The 23,864-nt window shown below is 39.6% G+C and overlaps 2 protein-coding genes and 1 pseudogene across 2 annotated transcripts; all 3 read left to right on the top strand.

Annotated features, from left to right (window-relative positions):
- Window positions 1-9,416: 9,416 nt before the first annotated feature.
- On the top strand, window positions 9,417-9,842 carry LOC119987898. The gene has a single exon (XM_038832805.1). It carries the CDS (start codon window positions 9,417-9,419, stop codon window positions 9,840-9,842), a length of 426 nt encoding a protein of 141 aa, XP_038688733.1.
- Window positions 9,843-11,625: 1,783 nt separating this feature from the next.
- Window positions 11,626-13,797, top strand: LOC119987897. Its single transcript, XM_038832804.1, has 3 exons — window positions 11,626-11,817; window positions 11,950-12,678; window positions 12,736-13,797. Exons 1-3 carry the CDS (start codon window positions 11,626-11,628, stop codon window positions 13,795-13,797), a joined length of 1,983 nt encoding a protein of 660 aa, XP_038688732.1.
- A 192-nt stretch (window positions 13,798-13,989) lies between these two features.
- On the top strand, window positions 13,990-17,102 carry LOC119987896 (annotated as a pseudogene).
- Window positions 17,103-23,864: the final 6,762 nt, after the last annotated feature.

Genomic DNA, 23,864 nt, shown 5'->3' with positions numbered 1-23,864 from the left:
TAGGCAGTTGTATATATGTAACAGTAGGATTAGTATATACAAACTTGCTTAGCGAGCACGATTAGGTCTCCTAGAACCTTTAGTAAATCAAGTTTATTGCTTTTCATTCCCTTCCTCTGTATTTAAAACAATGGAAAAGAATTAAAGTATTTTTTCAAAAATCAAAAATTTTTATTACCTCTCAAGCCAGTTTATTGCTTTTCATGTAACTCAAGAGAATGGACTCTTGTAGTGTAACGCCCCGATCTGGAATGCGTTACTTTTGGTACCATCTAAATCAAACCATAATAAATTCAATCATCACATCACCGCAAATTTAGACAGCACCTCCCCATAATACGGAGGATGCCAATCTGGAGTAAACACGCAGCAAAATCACTAATATAATCACAACCTAGGCAGGGCCTCCGGCCATCTAACAATTCATATCACAGTTTAATTCTCAATTCTAAGCAGAGTCTCAGGCCACCTAACAAATCATACAATCAATCATATTCTCACATCTAAGCAGGGCCTCAGGCCACCTAACAGTCACACATAATATCTCCACACAGCAACATATATAATCAGCATCCAACGCAAATAGCAATCCAGCAAACAAATAAATCGTCAAGACACAAAGTCCACAAACCCGGTTCGAGAGTCCCGATCACACGGAGTACCCTCCCTACCATCCATCCCCCATTCAAGAATAGGGATATTACACAACGTCTCAACTAAGAAATATAGATACGACCAAAATAGTAATAACATAAATCAAGTTTAGAACTATCTAGTCCTATCACTCTCCAGGGGTCCATCCATGTCACGCTCCTTCCTCCTGATCCACGACCCTGGTACCGGAACTAGACTCACCTGCGAGGAGGGAATAGGAGAAAGAAAAGGGTGAGCGAAAGACCTAGTAGGGAATAATAAAGAGTAAGTGAATAACATAAGGCTGAAATATTAAAGAAAGGTACAGATGCAACAATATGATAGCTAACATCAAGTACACCAAACACAAGTATATAATCACACCATATGAGATCCTAACTTGGCCCACCGGCATCCCTACACATATCGGGACCTTGAACAGCCCAACGACATCATCGCATGGTGTTTCGAGCACATATGGAATCCTGATCCGGCCCACCGGCATTCCCGTAGTCATGGGAACCCTGAACAGCCCAACGGTATTCCACATTTCACATCAATCACAACTAGGAGATATACGGGTCCATACCTAACATCTTCCATGCAATTACAATGCATGTCCAACATGGTTATGCAATAGGGTATACATACAACCTAAATATATATATATATATACTACTACATGATGCATGTTCAAGAGTAAATCATGCTAATGGAAGATTGAACAAGTAGGGTATGCAATATAATTCAAATCATACAATAAGGATATCACAAAATGGGGTTGTTCTCCCTTAGGTGTAATTAAGGCGAGAACCAATTTTAATGAACATTGGGAAAGAGAAACATTCGTAATAGAATAACATATTCAAGAGAATAACAAAGGTGGAATTTCCCTACCTCGCACTCCAAAAATTAGCTATGTAAATCAATACTCAACCTTGACTTTTCCCGGCCTCAACCAACCTATTATTCGGTAAACCCATCCTCCAATCAATGTACAAACAACTTCAATTTCACATATCTAACACAAATTAATCCAATAAGTCAAGAACTCATTACCTTCTCTTACCCAAAACTTTCCAAGCTCTTGAACTTCTCCTACTCAAGCTTGTTACTCCAATCAACAATAGAATCTAGCAATACAACCATAAACAAGTCTAAATCAACCTATTAAATCACTAATTTCATCTAATTTAAATATTTTCCCCCAAATTTACAAAACCCATAAAACCCTAGAATCCCAAATCACCCCATCTCTAAATACTAGCTTTTAGGTTTAAGAAACTTACCAAGGTTGTAGAAACAAGTAGAAGGAAGGGATTCAAGCTTCCTTTATGCCTCAAATGATGTAGGAACTCATGGGTTGAGGTTTGGGTTCAAACCTTGAAAGATTAGAACAAAGAGAGGAATTTAAGAATATGTAAGCTAGAGAGAAAAGTCATGAATCCAACTTGAAACAACTTGAAAGAGGACAATCTTACCTTGATTGATGATCTTAGGTTGATGGGAGGAAGGAAATTTGAAAGAAAATGGGGTTTAGGGCTTGTTTAGATTGGGTATTTTGAAAGAAATCTCGAAATGGGTGTTTTAAAACAATTCTCGGGGTGCAGATTTAGGGAGGTGTCCGGACACCTATGCCTAAAAATCACTCTGTTTCAGTTTCTTCTATAACTGTTCGGACGGCTTTTAAAAACTGTCCGGGCTGTTACCTCTGTAGTCAAAAAGATACATGAAAGTAACAAAGCATAATGAAATATATACAACTTGTAATTTGTGGATTATTTTTCGTAAATTACAGTAGAAGCCAAGGGTTACACCATGCTTAAACTTCCATATACAAAAACATCTTCGTGCTTCTGAAGTATCATAACCTCAGAAGAAAAAGTTTATAGTATCAAATCCACATGTCCACTTCCCCTCCCCCATATTGCAAATTACAAAGACAAAAAGAAAACAAGTAAAAGTTTCTACCATTAGTTTATTCAAGCATTTATTTACTAATCACAAATATGACAAAAATTTGTGATATTTGAGGTGGAGAGAAAACCTTTAAAATATGACACAAATATTTGAGGTTGCAGAAGGAGCGATCTCAGCCGTTGATGTAGACAACCCATATAGGGATTGTAATCTTCCTCCTCCTTGCATCGATCCTTTTCCTTAATGAAGAATTCTGATTCTAATCAACTATACCATTATTATTCAACATCTCTACTACCACAATATATACTAGAATATATGCTACTGTTGAAATTGTCTGTCAAATGGAGCCTTAATTTTCTAGCTATTCCATTATTCTTAGTTACAATAGTGAAAAATGAAAGATTATTTAGCCTCATAGGTCTATGAGTATTGATTGCTACCAAGCATCCATGCTTAATATTACGTGATAGTAATCACTTTGTAAGTGTATTCAAGTAGCTAATCACTAATCACAAATATGACACAAATTTGTGATATTTGAGGTTGGGATAAAGTCTTCAAAATGTGACAAAAATATGAATTGGGAGAAAACCTATAAAATAATTGAGGCTGAGCTCGACTTGATGTACGATATACTCTACAAAAACTATAATGAGTTATAAATGGTTGGATAGCTACCTCTTTTGATCAGTCTATCCTCCATTGTTTTTGTATTTATAGCTCTTCTGTTAATTGACAAGCATTCGTACTCATTGATTGATATACATATTACACACTCCTTTGTTATTAGGATAATGACCATGGAAATATGTGAAATACTTTTTGATTGGGAAAGCATAACAACTCACTTGTGGATTTTGCTTAAAGTTTGCATCAGTCATCTCCAATATCATCTATGATGGTTTTATTTGATTCTTGCATATTCGTCAACAGTTATAATAGCAAGTGCTTTGCATTATCTCTAATGATCAAGCAAGTCCAAATTAGGATATGTTGGGATTTTGGACGCCATTTCTGCTATTGCATCTTGGTGGCACTCACACTATTAATGCTTACTCATTGGAAGATAATGCGTTCTAACTGAGGAATGCGTTCAGGCCTTTACTTCAGTCATTACTAGCAGTCTACATCTCCCTCCAATCTTGGATGAACATGAGACTTAATTTCCTAGCTTTTCCACTATTCATGGTTGTAGTAGTGAAAAATGGAGAGATGATTTAGACTCACAAGTTCATGAGTATTGATTGCTCTCAAGCATCCATGTTAACATATTATGTGATGGTAATTAGTTTGTCAGTGAATTCAAACGGTTATTTACTAATCACAAATATGACACAAATTTGTGATATTTGAGTTTGGGAGAAAGCCTTTAAAATATGACACAAATATTAGTTGAAGAAATACCTTTAAAATAATTGAGGTCGAACTCGTATTAATGTATAATATACTCTGCAAAAGTTATAGTGAGTTATAAATGGCTAGACAAGTTCCTTTATTTGATCAATATATCATCCATTATTTTTGCATTTATAACTTTTATGTTAATTAACAAATATTCTTATTTTTTGATTAACATGAATATTACATACTTAAGAGCAATTCCAATGGTGCTTGACTTTTTTGTACTTCATTTTACCTTGGTATTTGTGCATTACCAAATTCTCAAGATGCCGCCCTACAATGGTACAAAATTACAAACACTTCAAAGACATCTACCATTTACCATTTCCATCTCTTTTCTATTTTATTCTCTCTCTCAAGTATGCTTGCAACATGTTAAGCAAAGTGTGATTGTGTGGGTCAAAATTTTCCTCTCAAATGGCTCTTGATATATCAAGTGTCCATTAAATTTAAACCTAATATCAAGAGTTAATTTTCATCCATTATGGGAATCAAGCACATGAAACAAGTGTTTCAAATACTTAATAAACCTAATTTCAAGTGTCCATTGGAGATGTTCTAACTAGTTGGGACAATGACTTTGGAAATATATGAGATACTTGTTTGATTGAGTAAGCACAAAAACTCACTTGGTGGATTTTGCTTAAAGTCCCACCAATCATCTCCAATCTATGAAGCACCGGTGTGGCAATTTTTGTCATGTGCCCGCACCGGGTGCATTTCTAGTGCAGTTGAGAACGAGTCACATTTTTTATATTTATTTTTTAAAACTCTAACATGGCTCGCGGTACAACTCTCTTTGATGACATTGTGATACATTAGTAATCATTATTCATTTGGTGAGTGGTATTGTGATAGACTAGTAGTGGTCCACTAACAATAACACATTGCCATGTGAAAACAAAAATAGGTTTTAAAAATACATCGTCTGCCACTATTGGTAACATAAATTCCAACTTTCAACACAAATTCTAACTTTGTTTAGTAGTCCTAAGGTTTCATTACAATTTACAACTAAAACCAAGCAACACAAACTAAATTGCCTCCATAATATTATCAAATTATATATATCTTTTTTATGTACATATGTATATTAAATATTATATTAGCCATATCCTTGTCGCACTCGTACCCTAACTTTAGGAGAAAATGACAAATCCCCATATCTCCGTAACCATATCCTTACACCCGTATTAGTGCTTCATAGTCTCCAATATAAGATTTGATGGTTTCTTTGATTCTTGCCTACTTATCAGCAAATACAATTGCAATTGCATCAATTGGCATAATATATGACGATCAATCTAGTTCAAAATATGATATGTTGAGATTTTGGACGCCCTTTTTGCTATTGTACCTTGGTGGCACTCACACTATTATTGCCTACTTATTGTATTGATGGTTCATCCAATCCTTCCTCAATCTCAAAATAACTGTCATAGATTGGTAACCCTGCCTCTCACCTCTTTTGATCAAGATTCCTGACGTGAACCCTTCCCCTTACACTCTCGATGCCAAAAGGATTGTCGGAGTCATCATCAGACTTAACCATATCGCCTCATGTAGATTCGATTGCGGATTTTGGTGGAGATGCAGCAGCAGCCTCAAGATGTTGCATAAAAAATTCCATCAATCTTGTAAATCGAACTTTCAATCTTCATTCCAACTGCTCGAACCGTTGATCCAGACTCGCATCCTCCCTTGTATACACCTCCTCTAAAGTCACATGCTTTTTGACAACTTTTCTCTTTGACTGCATGACCAGAAATGTGCTTCGCTATAATACCAACTAATGCAAAACATGGTGAAACAGAGTAACTTCGATAACAATGACAACTTTTACTTGTTCAATTTATTAAAAATTGAACAAAATAAGATTAGAGAAAACTCTATGATTTTTACCATAATTCACCGAAAGCTCCCTCTTTAGTAAGAGTTTACAACCATAAATAGTATAACCAAAACGAAACCCTCATTAAATAATAGAAAACTCTAATTAAATACAAAAAATAAACAAAATTCCAAATAAATCACAAGCCTTCCTCGAGGAATCGTGTGGCCTTCCTCGAGGAAGGGCAATTTGCCTTCAACGTTTAATCTTCCTCCAGCGCCCGCTCTAGGTAATCATCCGAATGGCTGATGGAAAATGCAATTCATGAAGGAGTTTGTGTTCTATGAAAGAGGGTTTTGACGAAACTCATTTTTCCAGTTGATCTCTAGTTAGGAACATGATTGCTATCATATTTGTAACCAAAAACATCTTGGGAAGGGACTCCTAGGTAGAATTAATCTCTAAGATTTTCTTCTACTATAAATACTAGTAGTTTATTAGTGTTTTTTGTAGAGAGAAATAAAGGGATGTGTGTGGTGAGCATTGAGAGAGAATAAGGGGTTTTATTCTTGGGTTTTGCCTAGATTTCTTAGTGAGAGATTAAAGATGTAGAGTGTTAGAGATATAAGTTGGTTTGAGGCTTATGATAATCTCTTGGGCTGTTTGGTATTTTTGGGTTTCTTGGGTAGAGAGGTCACTAAGAATATGGTAAATTTTTTCCTATAGTGACATTTCTCTTGGTTATCTTTTGACAACACCCGTGATTTTTTTCTCCGGTTTTGGAGTTTTCCATATAAATTGTTTGTGCTGTGATTGTGTTGCAATTCTCAATTTCAATTTCATATTTTGTTCTTGATATTGTCGAAGGAGGATCTTGGGGTAAATTTCTCAACACTTAGACCAAGATTCCTGACATGACCCCTTCCCTTGGCGCCGTTGACGCCAAAAGGATTGTCGGAGTCATCATTAAATTCAATCTTATCTGTCTCCTGCAGAGTCAATGGTAGATTCTAGTGCATTGAGCGAACAACTCCATCTGTCTCGTAAATCGACCTTCCAATCTTCGCTCCAATTGCTCAAACCATTGATCCAGACTTGCATCCTCCCTTGTATACACCTCCTCCAAAGTCGTGTGCGTTCCGACAATTTTTCATTTTCTTTTTGGCGCCACGACTAGGAACGTGCTTCGCTTTGATACCAACTAACGCAGAGCATGGTGGAACAAAGCGAATTTGATAACAAGGGCAGCTTTTACTTGTTCAATTTACCAAAAACTGAATGAAATAGACTCTCTCTAGTGAGAGTTTACAACCTTAAATAGTATAATCAAAAGGAAATCCTAATTGAATAATAGAAAACTCTAATTAAATAAAAATAAATAAACAAAATTCCAAAAAAATCATTGGCCTTCCTCGAGGAAGGACAATCTGCCTTCAATGTCCAATCTTCCTCAAAAGCCTGCTCTAGGAAGAGCACTTTGGTCACGCTGCATCAATTTGTATGTTAATCGATTCCATCTGTTCGATGTCATTTCATTGAAACCAACACTTACCCTTATTAGGGTTGGCAATTGGCCGAGTTTCCCGATAACCTGGTCAATCTGCCTTGCTAGAGGATCTCAGGGCAAGATTAATGGGTCTTAGGGGGTTATTGCAAGGTTGGCGTAGGGATGGATTTTGGTTGCCCAGTCCCATATTGTCTGGGCCTCCCTTATTAAAATATTAATTATTAATATATATTTTGTATATTTTGGGTATTCTACATAGAATAGTATAAGTCCATAGGGATTTTGTTTCTCTCATTATCCATGTAAAAAAGGTTGGAACTCTTTAGAGGCATCCTTCCATGTGGACGAACAAAGATGTTTTTACTTGGAACTACAAATGCTACTAGTACTAGGCTACATGCAATGACGGAATCAGGAATTGATGTTGGGGTGGACTACTATATTTCGACTTGCTCAGTAAAATTTAGCAGGGAGTTCGGGGGCAGCTCCCCCAAATTTTTTTTAAGACTATTTTACAACAATGCAACTTATTGAAATGATATTATTAATAAACATTTATCTTAATGTTTGTTCTCATAAATAACCCAAAAGTTAACATAAATACGTATTAAAATTGATGAACATTAGTCAAAGACCATGTGAGATGAAATAATATATAAATGTATAGTTAGAACACGTAAATATTGTTACGTATTGTTTTTTAAATATACAAACATATATATACACTTACTAAAAAAACACAAAATGATATATACACATAAAAATATATTTTAACATAAAAAATCTATACAAACATATGTAGTAATATATATATATTATGGAGTAGTATATATTTGTGTAGTGTGTATATATATAGTAATAATTTTCGGAAGGTAATTGCTAAATGCACATGAGTTTTACTAAGTACACACAACCATGTATTTTTGTGTATGATGTGAATTGACAATTGAGTTTACGCATGTGTATGTATGCCTTTTCAATCTCCCACTCTGATGACAGTTTGACTTTCAATCTCAGCATATATGAGGTCATGTGATTAGACCTTGAGTCAGTATACCCGATAATCAAGAATAACTACATCTAAATAGAATATATGTTTTTTATAGTATAGTCTAATAATACGAAATTCTTTTAATTTTCATCTAACAATTTAGAAACATCAATCACATTCCCACAAAAAAATATATTGTTTTTTTTTACACATTCCCACAAACAAATTCCCAAAATTAAAAAAAATTATATAAAAAAAACAACAATTTATATTGTCTCCCTCTCATTTTGTATACAGACACATTCCCACAAACCTTGCCTTCTCTCCAAAAACCCACAAATACTATACTGATCTTCCACAAACATTCACATCCTCTCTGTCTCTCTTTATTCCGTATGCAAGATTGATTCCTTTTTTAAAATCTAATTATGGGTTATATGGGTTTTGTGTGTTTTGATTGAAGTTTTTGTGGCATATAAATCTAGGTAAACGAGTTGTATATTTCTCTACGCTATGGGTCCGTTTGGTAGAGCGGAAAGATTGATTTTTAATGCTAGCGGAAAAGCTGAGCTTAAAACTGTGAAATATGCTGTGAGGTGTTTGGTGAAGTAAAAGCTGACACTAGCAGAAAAACTGTTGAAATAAAGTATTATAATATTAGATTTTTTATTTTTATATTAAAAGTTTATATTAAATTTAATCTAATAAATATAATTCTTATTTAAATTAATTTTAAGCATATTTTTTTATTAAATATAAAAGCTGTGCCGTTTGGCAAAGCGTTAGACGCCAACATCCAGCTTAACGGAAACGCTATGTCCGACGCCCTGTCATATATATATATATATATATATATATATATATATATATATATTTTTTTTTTTAAAAAGACAAAAGTTGCAAAATACACATACATATGCTATAGTGGGGGCATGTGATGTAATTAGTGTGCGGGGGTCACATCTGCTATGGTTTATTTAAATTGTGGGATTACTAGTCCGTAAATACCTGATGAAAATTGCGACTTTCGGGCGATAGCTGCTTGCCTTGGTTTTGGCGAACATGCATGGGATACTGTCCATCGTGACTTGATAGGTGAGTTGAGCGTATTCTGGCATGAATATGTTGCAATGTTTGGTAGTGAAGAGCATGCATTGAGTGTTCACAACTCACTAAACTTCTTTGAATTAGATAGAGCAGCACCAGTTCAACATTGGATGATAATGCCAAACATGGGTCTCTTGATTGCTTCGAGGGACAATATCATACTACACGTTCTTAGTTCTGCACAGAACTTCACATATTTACCACTGCGATCAACTCCTCCACCGCAGTATCAGCATGTTGCTATTGCTATCGAACACGTTAATAATAATCACTACGTCCAGGTTTCCTTAGCTGGGGGTTACCCGATGCCTACCATTATGCCTCAGTGGAATTACTTCAGGTATGAGTGCGCAGCTGCATGGGCTTTACCATATATGGAACAACTTGATGTATACATACAGCATACTCGTTCTAGGTTTCCTCCTGAAACTATTGTGGTAGAAGATTAGTAATGTAACAAATGCTATTATACTTAAATAGAGTATTTGTTAATAGACTCTGATGTGAGTGCTTTAATACATGAAAAATAAAGATTTTTTTAGCGTCAAAAAATGGCTTAAATTAGTGTACCAAAATAAATATAAACACGTAATAATATTTGATTGATCGAAAAAAATATAAACACCTAATAAAACCAGTGAACCGGCAGCCTCTACGTTTTTTTCTGAATTAAAGTATTATAATATTAAATTTCATAATTTTTATATTAAATTTTGTTATTAAATTTTATCTAATAAATATAATTTTTATTATTATTAAAATTTAGTTTAAACATAATTATTTTTATTAATAAAACTAATAAAATAATTATTTTATTAAATATTAAGTATAATGATTTTATAATACTTTTTCTTAATCTTACATTTAATTTTTAATAAAATAATTATTTTATCCATGTCTCGTGTGTACAAGTAAAACACATTTAACAAGGAAAGTGTCAAATCACCTTTATCATGATAGGATGGATAGAGAGATATAATGAAAGCGTCAAATCAACACATTTAACAAGGTGTGTGTATAAGTAAAAACAATGTGCATTTAGAACTACCTTTTTCAAAAAGTTAGGGGGCTACAGGCTACAGCCTAGTGCAGCCCCCTGGTACCGCCCCTTGCAGTCTTGCTACAGGAGAAATATTACGAAAACAAAATTGAACCAAGAGAACAACTCAATGGCTTTAGAGGAGACAAAGAATAAGTATAATGTGTAGGTGCCAAAAATGGTATGGCCCCACCTGGTCACATAACGACAAGACGAGCTGGATTGTCTAGGTCCACAGGTTAACTATCACAGTTAGGCCCAAACCTAAAAGCTTATCTTTGGGTCCATATACAATCTTTACATCATTGCTAAGTAATATAAACAGTATTCTGACACCAAAACTGTCATATTCTCTGACACTTATCTACAGGATCTTTATAGCTTTATAGACTGGTCACTTTATTATGATCCTTCCTTAGCATAATGGAACTAGGTGGCAAGACATCCGCAGGTGTTGGCGACCCGGTACAGTCGCCAGAACATAGTAATGGCGACGCCACATATGAGCGCCATTACCCGGACTACCTCACTCATAAAGCAGTTCTTATCAGTCTAATCTACAGCCGATATTTGTAGGTGGGACTGGCTCACATCCTTAGGTATGACTTTCTTTCATATACGTATCTATTCATTAAATACCGCCTACAATTCTTCCATACTTTCATCGACACCTGTCTTGATCATGACACATTGTTACTTTATCGCTTACCCTGACACAACCGGGATAGTAGACTTTTTATACACCTCTTTCATACAAGTTGGTCCAATGGTATAACTGGAATGTACACACAATTCCCGAGGTCGATTCTTGTTCTCTATAAATACCCCCCTCTTTTCATATGCGGGGGATCGAGCATTTTTCTAAACAAACGAGACACTACAAAAAACACTTCCTACCAACTCGACAATACCTCCATTCAGACAAAACACTTAAATATAGCCGGTCTTCTATCTCCGACAGGTACTAACTTAATCGTCGGAGCCTCCATGACCGGCACCCCCCAAGCCGGTTAAGGAGCTTTCACGGTTTGCCTTGTTGTGAAACTTGCAGGATCCAAAGCTGTAAACGGACCCCACAGGAAGAAAAGTTGACCTTTCAACGATTATAGAAATCTGCTCCTACAATTTGGCGCGCCAGATAGGGGGGTTTTTGCAAGTATTTGGCCGAAAAGATTTCACGACAACTTCTCATTATGGCTGATACCAGTGAGGTCACTAACAACCAGCTGTTGGAACTCATGCAAGCCATGAGAGAAGACATGTCAAAGAACAAACAGCAAACGGATGCGCGGTTAGAATCAATGTCAGTCGATAACGCAGCACTCCGCGAAGAGGTTTCGCAGCTGAGAAGCCAAAGCACTTCCCAAGGCCATGATCCTACTTCAGTCTGAATTCCACCTTTTCCTCGCCTCGAACAAACACCACCTCCTAGAGACCCTTTGCCTTATCCTTTGAGTGCCCAGTTTGTTCCCGGGAGTACCCCCGGGTGATATGATACTTCTACTTCACGGGGTAAGGGTCCTGCGACAGAAGAAATTCAGCAAAATGTTAACAGGGATGCCCTTGTAGATTTGACCGGTTCTCCAAGAAGTAGGCTCCCACAGCCACCATGTTTTCCTGCTGCACCTTTCGCGGGACCCACTATCGCTTCAGTCGCCCAAGCGACGATGGCCAAGCAGATCATCGAACTGCGGGGAGATATAGATAAATTGACTAAAGCACCTCCTGCTTTGGCCAAAATTAATGCCAATTGCTATACAGGGTCACCATTTGTGGACAATATATACCAAATGGATCTGCCTCACAAGTTCAGCGTCCCAAGCATGAAGTTATATAATGGGACTGATGACCCCGAGGATCACGTGGCTCACTACAAATTAAAGATGGGTGCTATCGCCATACCGTACGGCATGCATGAGACGTGCATGTGCAAAGGTTTCGGGTCGACTCTTACCGGTCCGGCTCTGCGTTGGTACATTAATTTACCCAACGGTAGTATTGCTTCTTTCGAGAAGCTAATCGAGGCGTTCATGGTGCAATTCTCGAGTAGTCGGAAGATTCATAAGTGCTCTGATGATTTATACCGACTGCCCCAACGAGTGGGAGAATCCCTTCGTGACTTCCTGTCAAGATTCAATACAGAGAAAGTATCCATACCCCATTGTGACCCAGGAACAACTATTCAAGCGCTCCGGAGTTGTTTACTCCCAGATGGGGAGTTTTATGAAGAGCTCACTAAATGTGATGTTAGGAGCTACGAAGAAGCTCTAATGAAAGCTACCGTATTTGTCCGGTGAGAGGAGGATGCGAGGAGAAAGCCAGTTAATCCTCCTAAGGAAGAGAAACGAGAGGACAAACGTCCTAGGAAGGATCAATCCACCTTTGGCGAGCCTAGCAGTAACTGGCGCTCCCGCAAGTCTGGAGCTTCAGATTATGCAAAGAACTGTCCAGAGTACCCTCTTAAGATACACCAAGTCGAGGCTGTACAAGTCTTGAAGAAGATGGGCAGCGAGGTGAAGTGGCCGCCTAAGAAAGAGACTGAAGGATGGAAAGACCCCAAGAAGTGGTGTGACTTTCATCAGGACATTGGCCACACTACTCCTGATTGCAGATGCCTTAGATACGAAGTGGATTACCTGTTGAAAAGAGGTCACCTCAGAGAGTTGCTCTCTGAGGGCGGTAGAGCAATCTGGGAAAAGAGGAAAGTCGATGACCCAAAAGCATTGCCACCGCCGCCACCAGTTACTCAAACTTACTGTGTGATTTCTGGGGGATCAGAGATCAGTGGATTGTCCCACACTTCTGCCAAGAAGCACGAGAAGGAAGCAGCAAACCCCGCTGCTAGAATGGCACGATCCCTTGGAACTTTCACTAACCAGGTGATGGTCTTCACGGACGATGAAGCTACCCAACTGTTACATCCGCACCATGATGCTTTGGTGCTCACGCTTCAGGTTGCAAACATTAACCTGAAGCGAATTTTAATTGACAATGGGAGTTCCGCCAACGTGTTGTTCTTGGCTGCCTACAAAGGAATGGGTCTAGATGAGACCTTGATATTACGGAAGTCAACGGCTCTTATCGGGTTCAATGGTGAGGTGAGCCACTCGATGGGAGAAGTTGTGTTACCCATCTATGCTCCAGGGTTGAACAAACAGACTCGGTTTTCCATCGTAGATTCACCTTCTGCTTATAATGCTATTTTAGGACGACCTTGGTTGCATTCGATACGGGCCGTACCTTCCACGTATCATCAAATCCTGCGTTATCCCACCAATAATGGCGTTAAGGAGATCTTGGGAGATCAACACTCTTCTAGGAGTTGTTATAAAACTACCATGAGGAGCAAGGGAGAATCTTCATAGCAGTTACAGAACCAGGCACCCGGTCTGGAGCCAGATGAGCCAGGAATGGAGAAGCTTGATGAAGTGCAGATCCATCCTGACTTTCCAGATCATAAAGCCCTGATTGGAGCGCAGCTGCCTGTTCATCTGCGACAGAGACTGATCCAGTTCTTGTCACAGCATCATAATTGTTTTGCTTGGAGCTATGCAGACATGACTGGGATAGACCCTGATGTCGTGATGCATCAGCTCTAAGTTAATCCTGAGTATCCTCCTGTCAAGCAGAAGCGGAGGAAGTTTGCTCCTGAACGGAATTTAGTGATTAATGAAGAAGTTCAGAAGCTGCTGAATAATGGGTCTGTAGTAGAGGGACAGTACCCTGATTGGTTAGCTAACGTTGTGGTTGTAAAGAAAAAGAATGGCAAGTGGAGAGTCTGTATTGATTTTACGGATTTGAATAAAGCTTGCCCGAAAAATCCCTTTCCGCTGCCGCACATAGATATGATGGTCGATGCAACGGTTGGCCACGAATTGTTGAGCTTTATGGATGCTTTTTCGGGGTACAATCAGATTTTAATGCATCCGGAAGATCAGGAGAAAACAGCTTTCATAACCGAGAGAGGAATTTATTGCTATAAGGTGATGCCCTTCGGGTTGAAGAATGCCGGAGCCACATACCAGCGATTGGCGAATAATATGTTCTCAAAGTATTTAGGGGACACCATGGAAGTGTATATTGACGATATGCTGGTAAAATCCTTAGTTGCCGATCACCATCTTGAGCACCTTCAGCAGGCTTTTGATTTGCTGATTAAGTATAAAATGAAGTTGAATCCTGCCAAATGTTCCTTTGGAGTGGCATCTGGGAAGTTTCTTGGGTATATGGTCACGAAGCGAGGAATTGAGGCTAATCCCGATCAGATTCGATCCATACTTAACATTCCCTCTCCAACTTGTGTCAAGGATATTCAGAGGCTCAACGGAAGAGTGGCGGCCCTTAGTCGTTTATCTCCAGATCATTCGACAAGTGCTGTCATTTTTTCTCTACCTTAAGGAAGTCTGTTAGCTACAAGTGGACACCTGAGTGTGAAGATGCTTTAAACCAGTTGAAAGCCTACCTTACCTCCCCTCCACTATTGTCCAAGCCCAGTACTGGGGAGCAGCTGTACATGTATTTGGCTGTCTCTGGGGTAGCAGTAAGCGCGGTTTTGATCAGAGAAGAAGATAAGAATCAGTTGCCAGTATACTATGTGAGTAAGAGTTTACTGGATGCGGAAACCAGGTATAGTTTACTGGAGAAGTTAGCTTTAGCTTTGGTGGTTGCAGCCAGAAAACTGAGGTCGTACTTTCAATGCCATTCGGTTGCTGTGGTGACAAATCTCCCGTTGAGGAGTATACTCCATAGACCCGAGTTGTCGGAAAGGATAATCAAGTGGGCGGTGGAGCTTAGTGAATACGATATTACGTATCAACCTAGAATCGCAATCAAGTCGCAAGTCCTGGCTGATTTCGTTGCTGACTTTGCTCCATCAATACAGCTAGAAGCAGATAAAGAGTTGCTTCGCATGGTAGATCAAGCCCCAAAGGTATGGACCTTATATGTTGATGGGTCTAGTAACGTCAGAGGCAGTGGTTTGGGAATTGTGCTGATCTCTCCAGAAGGGAGTGTAATTCAACGGGCAATCCGATGCGGTTTCCATGCAACCAATAATGAAGCGGAGTATGAAGCTTTGATTATTGGTCTAATGCTGGCCAAAGAACTGGGAGTCACAAGTTTGAAGGTTTACTCGGATTCGCAGTTGATAGTAAACCAGTTTGTCGGTTCTTATCAGGCCAAGGATCCGAAGATGACTTGTTATCTGGAGCTAGTGAAGGAACTGCAACTGGCGTTCGTGGAGTTTTCCATAACTCAGATTCCACGAGCAGAGAATTCATATGCGGATGCACTGGCCCATCTCGGGTCGTCAATCCAATCTAACCAGGAGCAGACAATTCCTTTGGTACACCTGAAGTGGCCATCAATTAGCAATCAGAAAGAAGTAGATAAGCAAAATGACTGTGAGGTTCTTCCTGTTAGTTCAGACCAGACATGGATGACACCGTTTGTTCAATACTTGGTTGATGGTGTTCTGCCAGCAGAAAAGAATGAGTCCAGACTTTTGGTCGCCAAAGTTGCTCGGTATACAGTACATGATGGGCAGCTATATAGAAGATCTTATTCAGGTCCTTTGTTGCGATGTGTAAATTCAGAACAAGCCCAGTATGTCATGGCAGAATTGCATGAAGGAGAGTGTGGTAATCATTCTGGAGGAAGGAGTTTAACTCATCGTGCACTAACCACTGGGTATTATTGGCCGACAATGAGATCAGACGCAATTGGCTATGTAAGGAGGTGCGATAAATGCTAGAGATTTGCTCAGATTCCACACATGCCACCAGAAAAACTTACTCCTATCGTGGCACCTTGGCCCTTCATGAAATGGGGAATGGATATAGTTGGTCCCTTGCCCAAGGCATCCGGTCAACGACAATACTTTCTGGCCATGACTGATTATTTCACCAAATGGATTGAAGCTGAGTCCTACTCACTGATCAAGGACCTGGATGTAAAGAAGTTCGTCTGGAAGAACATTATATGTAGGTTTGGAGTACCTAAAGAGATCGTGACAGATAACGGCCCACAGTTTGCAAGTCATAAGTTTCAGGAGTTCTGTGCGAATTGGGGAATCAAAGTAGATTTTGCGACGCCAAGACATCCCCAATGTAATGGCCAAGCTGAAGCTTCCAATAAAACCTTGATCAAAACCCTGGAGAAGCGTCTGGAGAAAGCTAAAGGTGCTTGGGCTGATGAATTACCTCGAGTGTTGTGGTCTTACAGGACAACTTCACGAACGCCTACGGGGGAAACTCCTTTCTCTCTTGCATTTGGGTCTGAGGCCGTCATACTAGTTGAAGCTGGACTCCCATCTGCTAGGTTTCAGTGGACAAATGAACAAAGGAATTGGCAGGAGTTGAATGATCAGCTGGATACTATTGATGAACTCAGAGATCAGGCGCTCACACGAACAGCTGCATACCATGATAAAGTTTCAAAGTACTTCAACAAAAATGTTCGAACTCGAGCATTTCAAGAGGGAGATTATGTGCTTAGGAGAGTCTTTGAAAATACCAGAGAGTCGAACGCTGGGAAGCTGGGTCCGAACTGGGAAGGCCCATATTTGATCGACAGGGTACTAGGAAACGACGCCTATAGGCTACGCAGGGAGAATGGAGAAGCAATCTTGCACCCCTGGAATGTTGTTCATCTAAAGTTGTACCATTTCTAAACACACATGATTTTCTGTCTTTATATTGCTATAGTTGTAGTCTTAATATTTCCTTTAGAATCTTTACATATTTAAAACTTTTGTAGTTCATTGTGCGTGTATTATGTGAACTAATTTAAGCTTCGGAGTGTCGATGGGAGTCCCATCGACTACCTTTGATTCTTCATTTGAGCGCAGGGATTGTAGAGTGCGGAGAAACTAAATACTGTCGACTGTTCAGACGCCAAAACATGGAGACGCCATCGAAATAAGCTAAGTTCTTTATGTTTTATTAGTTTTCCTTAATCTTTGACTTCAATCCCTGCAGGTTACTATATTTGCGAAATATTTGAGGCATTAGAGAAAGAAATATTGATTTTATTTTTTTTTAAAAAAAAAAGGGACAACATACATATAAAACATATGGTCTTTACGACCAAATGTTTAAACTTTCGTTCATTTTATTTCTCGCTTCCTTAATCAAAACAGAAAGATTAAGGAGCGAGTCTTGGAGCTTGGCTATGTTATGCTCCATGGCTTGCGATTCCGCAAGCTCTTCCAGTTGGAGCATGGCACAGCCAACGGTTTGCAGAGCTTTGGTAAGCTCTGTGATCTGCTCTTCCTGGTCCTCCATGTCTTTTTCCATCTCTTTCTTGTCCTTCTCCATCTCTTTCATCGCCTCCTTCAAGTCGACGATGTACTATGCAGGGTTCCGATAATCAGGGGGGAGGAAAGAACTCACGTCCCTATTGTCGTCAGAATTAGATGGAGAGTTTACAGAGCTCTGCGAAGCAGCCATTTTTTTTTTTTTGTAAAGACTAGGTGTAGTTATCTGGTCTGTAGGATAATTCCATTGCCAAAAGAGAATTAGCCTTTATGTAATTGTAAACCTTACCTTTTCATCTTCTCGAGAACACCCAAAATTAATTCTGCAATTAATTCTTTGTGGTAATCAAAGAGTCAAGATAAACTTCGCAACCGAAAAAATCTACACGAACATTTAAGATAGACAAAGAAGTCTAAACGTATTTAAAATTCTAAAATCTCTAAATTCAGTTAATCTTGAAAAACTATAAGAGGTTCTTAGAACTGTATTTGTTGTAGTCAAAATGGTATTAAATACCAGTCTAAATTATCCCAATCAGCGCATGCCATTAAACGCATTTATTACTGGGGGACAAAGGTTCATCCAGTAATCAAAATGTAGAAACATTGACTACGTATAATTACCGACGGCAGGACGTGACGACGCCAAGACGTGCAGTCGCCAAAGCAGCGCCAAGACTTTCTGAGTTTCCTGACCAGAACAATGATATAAGGCACGGCTGATCAGACTCACCGTCAGTACTAGGCAACCCACATGGGCTTCGCCGGAACTGACAGTGTAGCCTGATCATCGGTACCAATATCACCAAATTCTCTTACCAACTTATCTTCAACCTTTACTTGTCGATTTGTTCTATTCTTCTTATATAGAGCGTAATAGTCTCGCGGATTTAATTCTCTATTAAGTCCACCGATGGTGTTCTGGGACACTTGTTGATTTTTGTAAATTTTTGCCTGCCACTTGGCATACCTATTCAGTTCTTGGAGTTTTCTCAGTCAAGATTTTGTTACTCTGTTATGAGATTCACCCTGCCATATTCTTTCCAGATGGAAATAATTGAGGCAAAACGTCCCACCTTGTTAGTTTTAGTTTCTTTACACGTAATTCTTCGTAGTTTCAATTGGACTTTTAGAGTTACGTTCTAACAATCCAACTTAAACTGGGGGACAGAGTAAGGTTATTTACTGTAGATTGCTACCAGAGTAAGGTTATTTACTGTAGATTTGCTATGATAGGGCATTTAAACTAAAAGGAAATTGGAAATACTAAATTATTCGAACAATTATTACAAATAACCAAAATTCAAAACCAAACAAGTTCAAATAGTTTCTGTTGTCGCTTCAATCTCAATGGCCTCCGAGGTAATGGGAGGATCCGCACGTGGGATATCCTTATCTGCATTTTCAGGCTCAGAAGTTGAAGCTTCAATCCTAGGAGTCGGAGGTACTTCAGCTGGAGCATCTTCTGTGATAGTACCAGGTATTGGCGATTCATGGGCCTCAATGGGCAGTTGTTCAACAGTGGGGATATCACTCTCTGGAGGCGCCAGGTCTTTTTCGATGTTAGGTTCTCCAATTGCTTCTTCATCCACAACCCATCTTTGATTAGGCTGGTAGTTTTCAAGTACTACCACAGCCTTCTTGAGCATCAAGTCCACATCCCATTTCTGATGCTCATTCTTCTTGTACTGGGTTAGCAATCTGAACCTCTCTGCAGCTTGACCAACACCTCCCATGGCCCCTATCTTGATAAGGTAGTTTTCCTCCATTTTCTTGGCCATTTCAACCCTTTCTGCTGTCTTTATTGTCTGCGCCGCCAACGCTTTGTTTAACAGGTCCCTCTCTTTGGAAACATCACCAAGTTGGTTAGCTTGGTGGTGTATTTGGGATTCCAATGTTCTCATTTTGGCCTCTGCACTCTCCAGTTGTTTGGCGGCGCCCTCCCAGCAATCCTTGAAATACTGAGCATCTCTGATTGCTTGGTCGATCCTTGACTCAAATTGGGTGGCATTGTATGCATCGTCATGTATTTTCTTTTCCAGTGCACTCAATGATTCAGTTGACTGTAGGAGCTGCTCATCTGCTTCTTTCAATTTCTCTTCCAATCTTGAGATTTGAGCAGACATTTGAGTATTCTTGTTCTTCTCCCCAATCAGTTGATGCTCTAAATCTTTTTGTGCGGACATGACATTGGCCAAGTTGTCTTCCAGCCCCTTTACCATGCCTTCTAGTCTCTCCTTTGTAGTCCTCTCTTTGCTCAAACTGCCAATAGCGTTCTCTCCAGACCTGAGTATCCCTTGCAGTGCCTGTTGAGAACACAACAAAGGTGGTATTAGTCATGTAAACTAATGACGATATACTGATACGTTCCTGAAACACTCACAGTAAAGCAATGAACTACTGAGTAGTTGAACTGGCTAGGAAGAGGCATAACATCCAATTTTCTGGCGTCCTCAGGGAAGACCAGTTTCCTAATCCCAACGGGTGGAAGTACGGGAGCAGAAGAGACGGTCAAAGATTTAGGAATCCATATTGATATTTCTTCCATTTCACTTCCCGTGACGTTCAACCTTAGCCTAGGCTGAATATTCTCCCCACCTTGGGCAGTGTCTTCCACTTCTTGGTTGCCCGCTGTCGCCAACTCAGTCCTCGATCCGCTTGCCATAGCTTCACTCCTGGCAACTTCTGATACCACATTCGCATCAACATAGTTGTCAGTTGCTTGGTAATCTCCTAGTTAAAGGTATTGTGTCCCCTTCATCGTTGTCTGAATCATCATCCAGAACAATGGCAGCCGACGCACCCGCAGTGGTACTGATGAGACCACCACCCCTCCCTCTGGGTCCCGAGGCAATGGCGTCGTGAAGGAGTTTTCTGGGTATTTCTGTCCCTTCGCCGACGTTAGCAGTCGCCTTCTCAGTTGCTTTCTTCCCGCTGGTCCCAGTGCTTTTCGATTTTCCTTTACCAGTGGGATCTTCTCTTTGTTTCATCCTTCTTTCAGGTACTTCCTCAGTTGATTTTCATTTCTCTCCCACTTTCTTGGCCTTGGATGCTTCTGCAGCACGCATAGCTGCCTCGAAACCTCCACCCACTGTTTCCTGGCCTTGTTGATTTCTTTCAGCATCCTGCATCAGAGCCTCATACAGGTCGTCTGCATTGGTTATATCAGCAAACACCTTCTCAAACATTTCGTCACCTGCACATATGATAAAGTAAGATGAATACTTTGAGCATGTTTGTTTGTTCGTTTGGGCAGTTAAAATGCACTTACTTATATATCTCCAAAGAGATGTTTTCTCCAATTTGCGTGCTGTTAGAATGTTTTTTCTGGATCTTTTATGTGCCCCAAGATTGTAAAACTCTTATACTCTTTGAAGCACTTCGGGGCTGCTTTTTCACTTGCTTAGCAAATTCTTTGAAGCTGCAAAGAAACGGTGCATAAGATTCAGTAACAGGCATAAACAGATAAAGAAGGAACGGAACTTACTATTTCCTTCAACCCAGTTTAAAGGCAGATCCCCATGAAGCCCATATACTAGGGCGCCCCTAGCAAAGATATATCTATCTTTCCAATCAACAATATGATCGTTGGAGACGGTGTCAAGAATTAGCTCCTCTCTGTTTCTCTGACGAACCAGGCAATACCTTCCTGGACCACTTTCTTTGGCGTAGTAAACCACCGCCAATTCGTTGATCCCGAATTCGAGGTTTTCTAGTTCAGCCAAGCACTGAATGCTCAAAAAAATTCTGAGGCTGTTAGGCATCCATTGACTTGGGCATATTTGCCAAACCCTGCAAGCATCGGCAAGCAACCTTGGTATAGGGAATCTCAATCCTATGCTGAAAGACAATAGATAAACCAGTGTCCATCCAGGGACTTGAAAATCGACTCCCTCTGTGTCGGCTCCAGGTCTTATCTCAATGGATGAATGGATTCTATATTTCTTTCGGTAGAAGTCCATATCACTTGCTACCAAGGTCGATTTAGGGTTTAACCCTTTCGGTATCAACGACCCTTCAATATGACCATTTCTCTCTGATCTTTCTCCTTCATTAACTGGTTCACTGGTTCCGACTCTATCATCACCAGGTTCCTGACTCCCCGACCCAGACCATGAATAGTTTACACTGGGTTCTTGTTCATCTCTGTTTTGGTCGGCCGGAGTTCTACCGCTGCCGGATATTCTTTCATTCTCCGATTCTTGATCATGAGGTCGCATCATTCTATTAAATATAAACTCAGGGCAAGAGAAAGTGAGAGTTACCATCAATTGGTACGGTACGAGGGTCAATCGATGCCTTCTTCTCTTACATCTTCAACAAATCTGAGCAATTTCTATGAATTTCGGTTGAAATTTTTTTTGAAAAACTAGGAGCACGATCTTTGAGTTTTAGTATTGTACGATTGTCCGTAATACCCTTGTGTTCATCATGGTGCACGATTATCGAAACGTGCTCCCCAAGGAATGATAGCGGTAACAATTCAAAATGTAACTATGCACGTCAGGTGCCTTAAATGCTTGTCGTGTCACGATGACACGTGTTACGACCTCTATTTTTAACAATTTGATCTTAGCATTGTGGCATTCATACAGGTGTTATTCTTTGAATTTATTGCAAATGACAGTTTCAGAATATAATAGTTGCTGTTCTTTCACTTTCCGTTTACATAGACTCTCATACTACATTGAGTAAAGCTGGTACTCACGAAGTCGCCATCAAGTGTTCTTTTACAGGTGTTAGCAATCGCCTCTGAATACAAATCGGTTACATCGAATGGCTAACATGCTAGCGCCAATACAGGCCACAGCTATGACTCCAAAATAGCTTCTACGCTAACGCCCAAGCTGGCTATGTGCAACCTCAAACAAACGAGGTTGTATACATTGTCACCCTCAAACAAACGAGGGTGTCCCCTATACAGCTTCGAACAAAGAAGTTGTATCTCACCAGCATCAGTGAATAACATTGTACTAGGTTACACACGTCTCTTCACAACATGCTCCATCAGGATCTTCGCAGAGACCCAGCATCTTGGATCGCCTCTGCTATACATTTCATCTTCAGTTATACTCATTCCTCTGTTTCTTGTTCGTTGCAGGAAATTCATTATGCAAACTCTCCAAGATGAATTTGTTTTCATGCTTAGAGAGTGGGGGACAATTGTAGGTGCCAAAAATGGTATGGCCCCACCTGGTCACATAACGACAAGACGGGCTGGATTGTCTAGGTCCACAGGTTAACTATCACAGTTAGGCCCAAACCTAAAAGCCTATCTTTGGGTCCATATACAATCTTTACATCATTGCTAAGTAATATAAACAGTATTCTGACACCAAAACTGTCATATTCTCTGACACTTATCTACAGGATCTTTATAACTTTATAGACTGGTCACTTTATTATGATCCTTCCTTAGCATGACGGAACTAGGTGGCAAGACATCCGCAGGTGTTGGCGACCCGGTACAGTCGCCAGAACATAGTAATGGCGACGCCACATATGAGCTCCATTACCCGGACTACCTCACTCATAAAGCAGTTCTTATCAGTCTAATCTACAGCCGATATTTGTAGGTGGGACTGGCTCACATCCTTAGGTATGACTTTCTTTCATATACGTATCTATTCATTAAATACCGCCTACAATTCTTCCATACTTTCATCGACACCTGTCTTGATCATGACACATTGTTACTTTATCGCTTACCCTGACACAACCGGGATAGTAGACTTTTTATACACCTCTTTCATACAAGTTGGTCCAATGGTATAACTGGAATGTACACACAATTCCCGAGGTCGATTCTTGTTCTCTATAAATACCCCCCTCTTTTCATATGCGGGGGATCGAGCATTTTTCTAAACAAACGAGACACTACAAAAAACACTTCCTACCAACTCGACAATACCTCCATTCAGACAAAACACTTAAATATAGCCGGTCTTCTATCTCCGACAGGTACTAACTTGATCGTCGGAGCCTCCACGACCGGCACCCCCCAAGCCGGTTAAGGAGCTTTCACGGTTTGCCTTGTTGTGAAACTTGCAGGATCCAAAGCTGTAAACGGACCCCACAGGAAGAAAAGTTGATCTTTCAACGATTGTAGAAATCTGCTCCTACATAATGATAATGCAATATTACCAGCAAATGAAGAACAATCGGAAGAAGGTCAAA

Source organism: Tripterygium wilfordii, chromosome 21 (assembly GCF_013401445.1).
Source record: "Tripterygium wilfordii isolate XIE 37 chromosome 21, ASM1340144v1, whole genome shotgun sequence".
In the NCBI taxonomy this organism is placed as follows: Eukaryota; Viridiplantae; Streptophyta; class Magnoliopsida; order Celastrales; family Celastraceae; genus Tripterygium; species Tripterygium wilfordii.
Note: the sequence above shows the minus strand (reverse complement) of the source record. Positions and strands in the feature narration are given on the sequence as shown.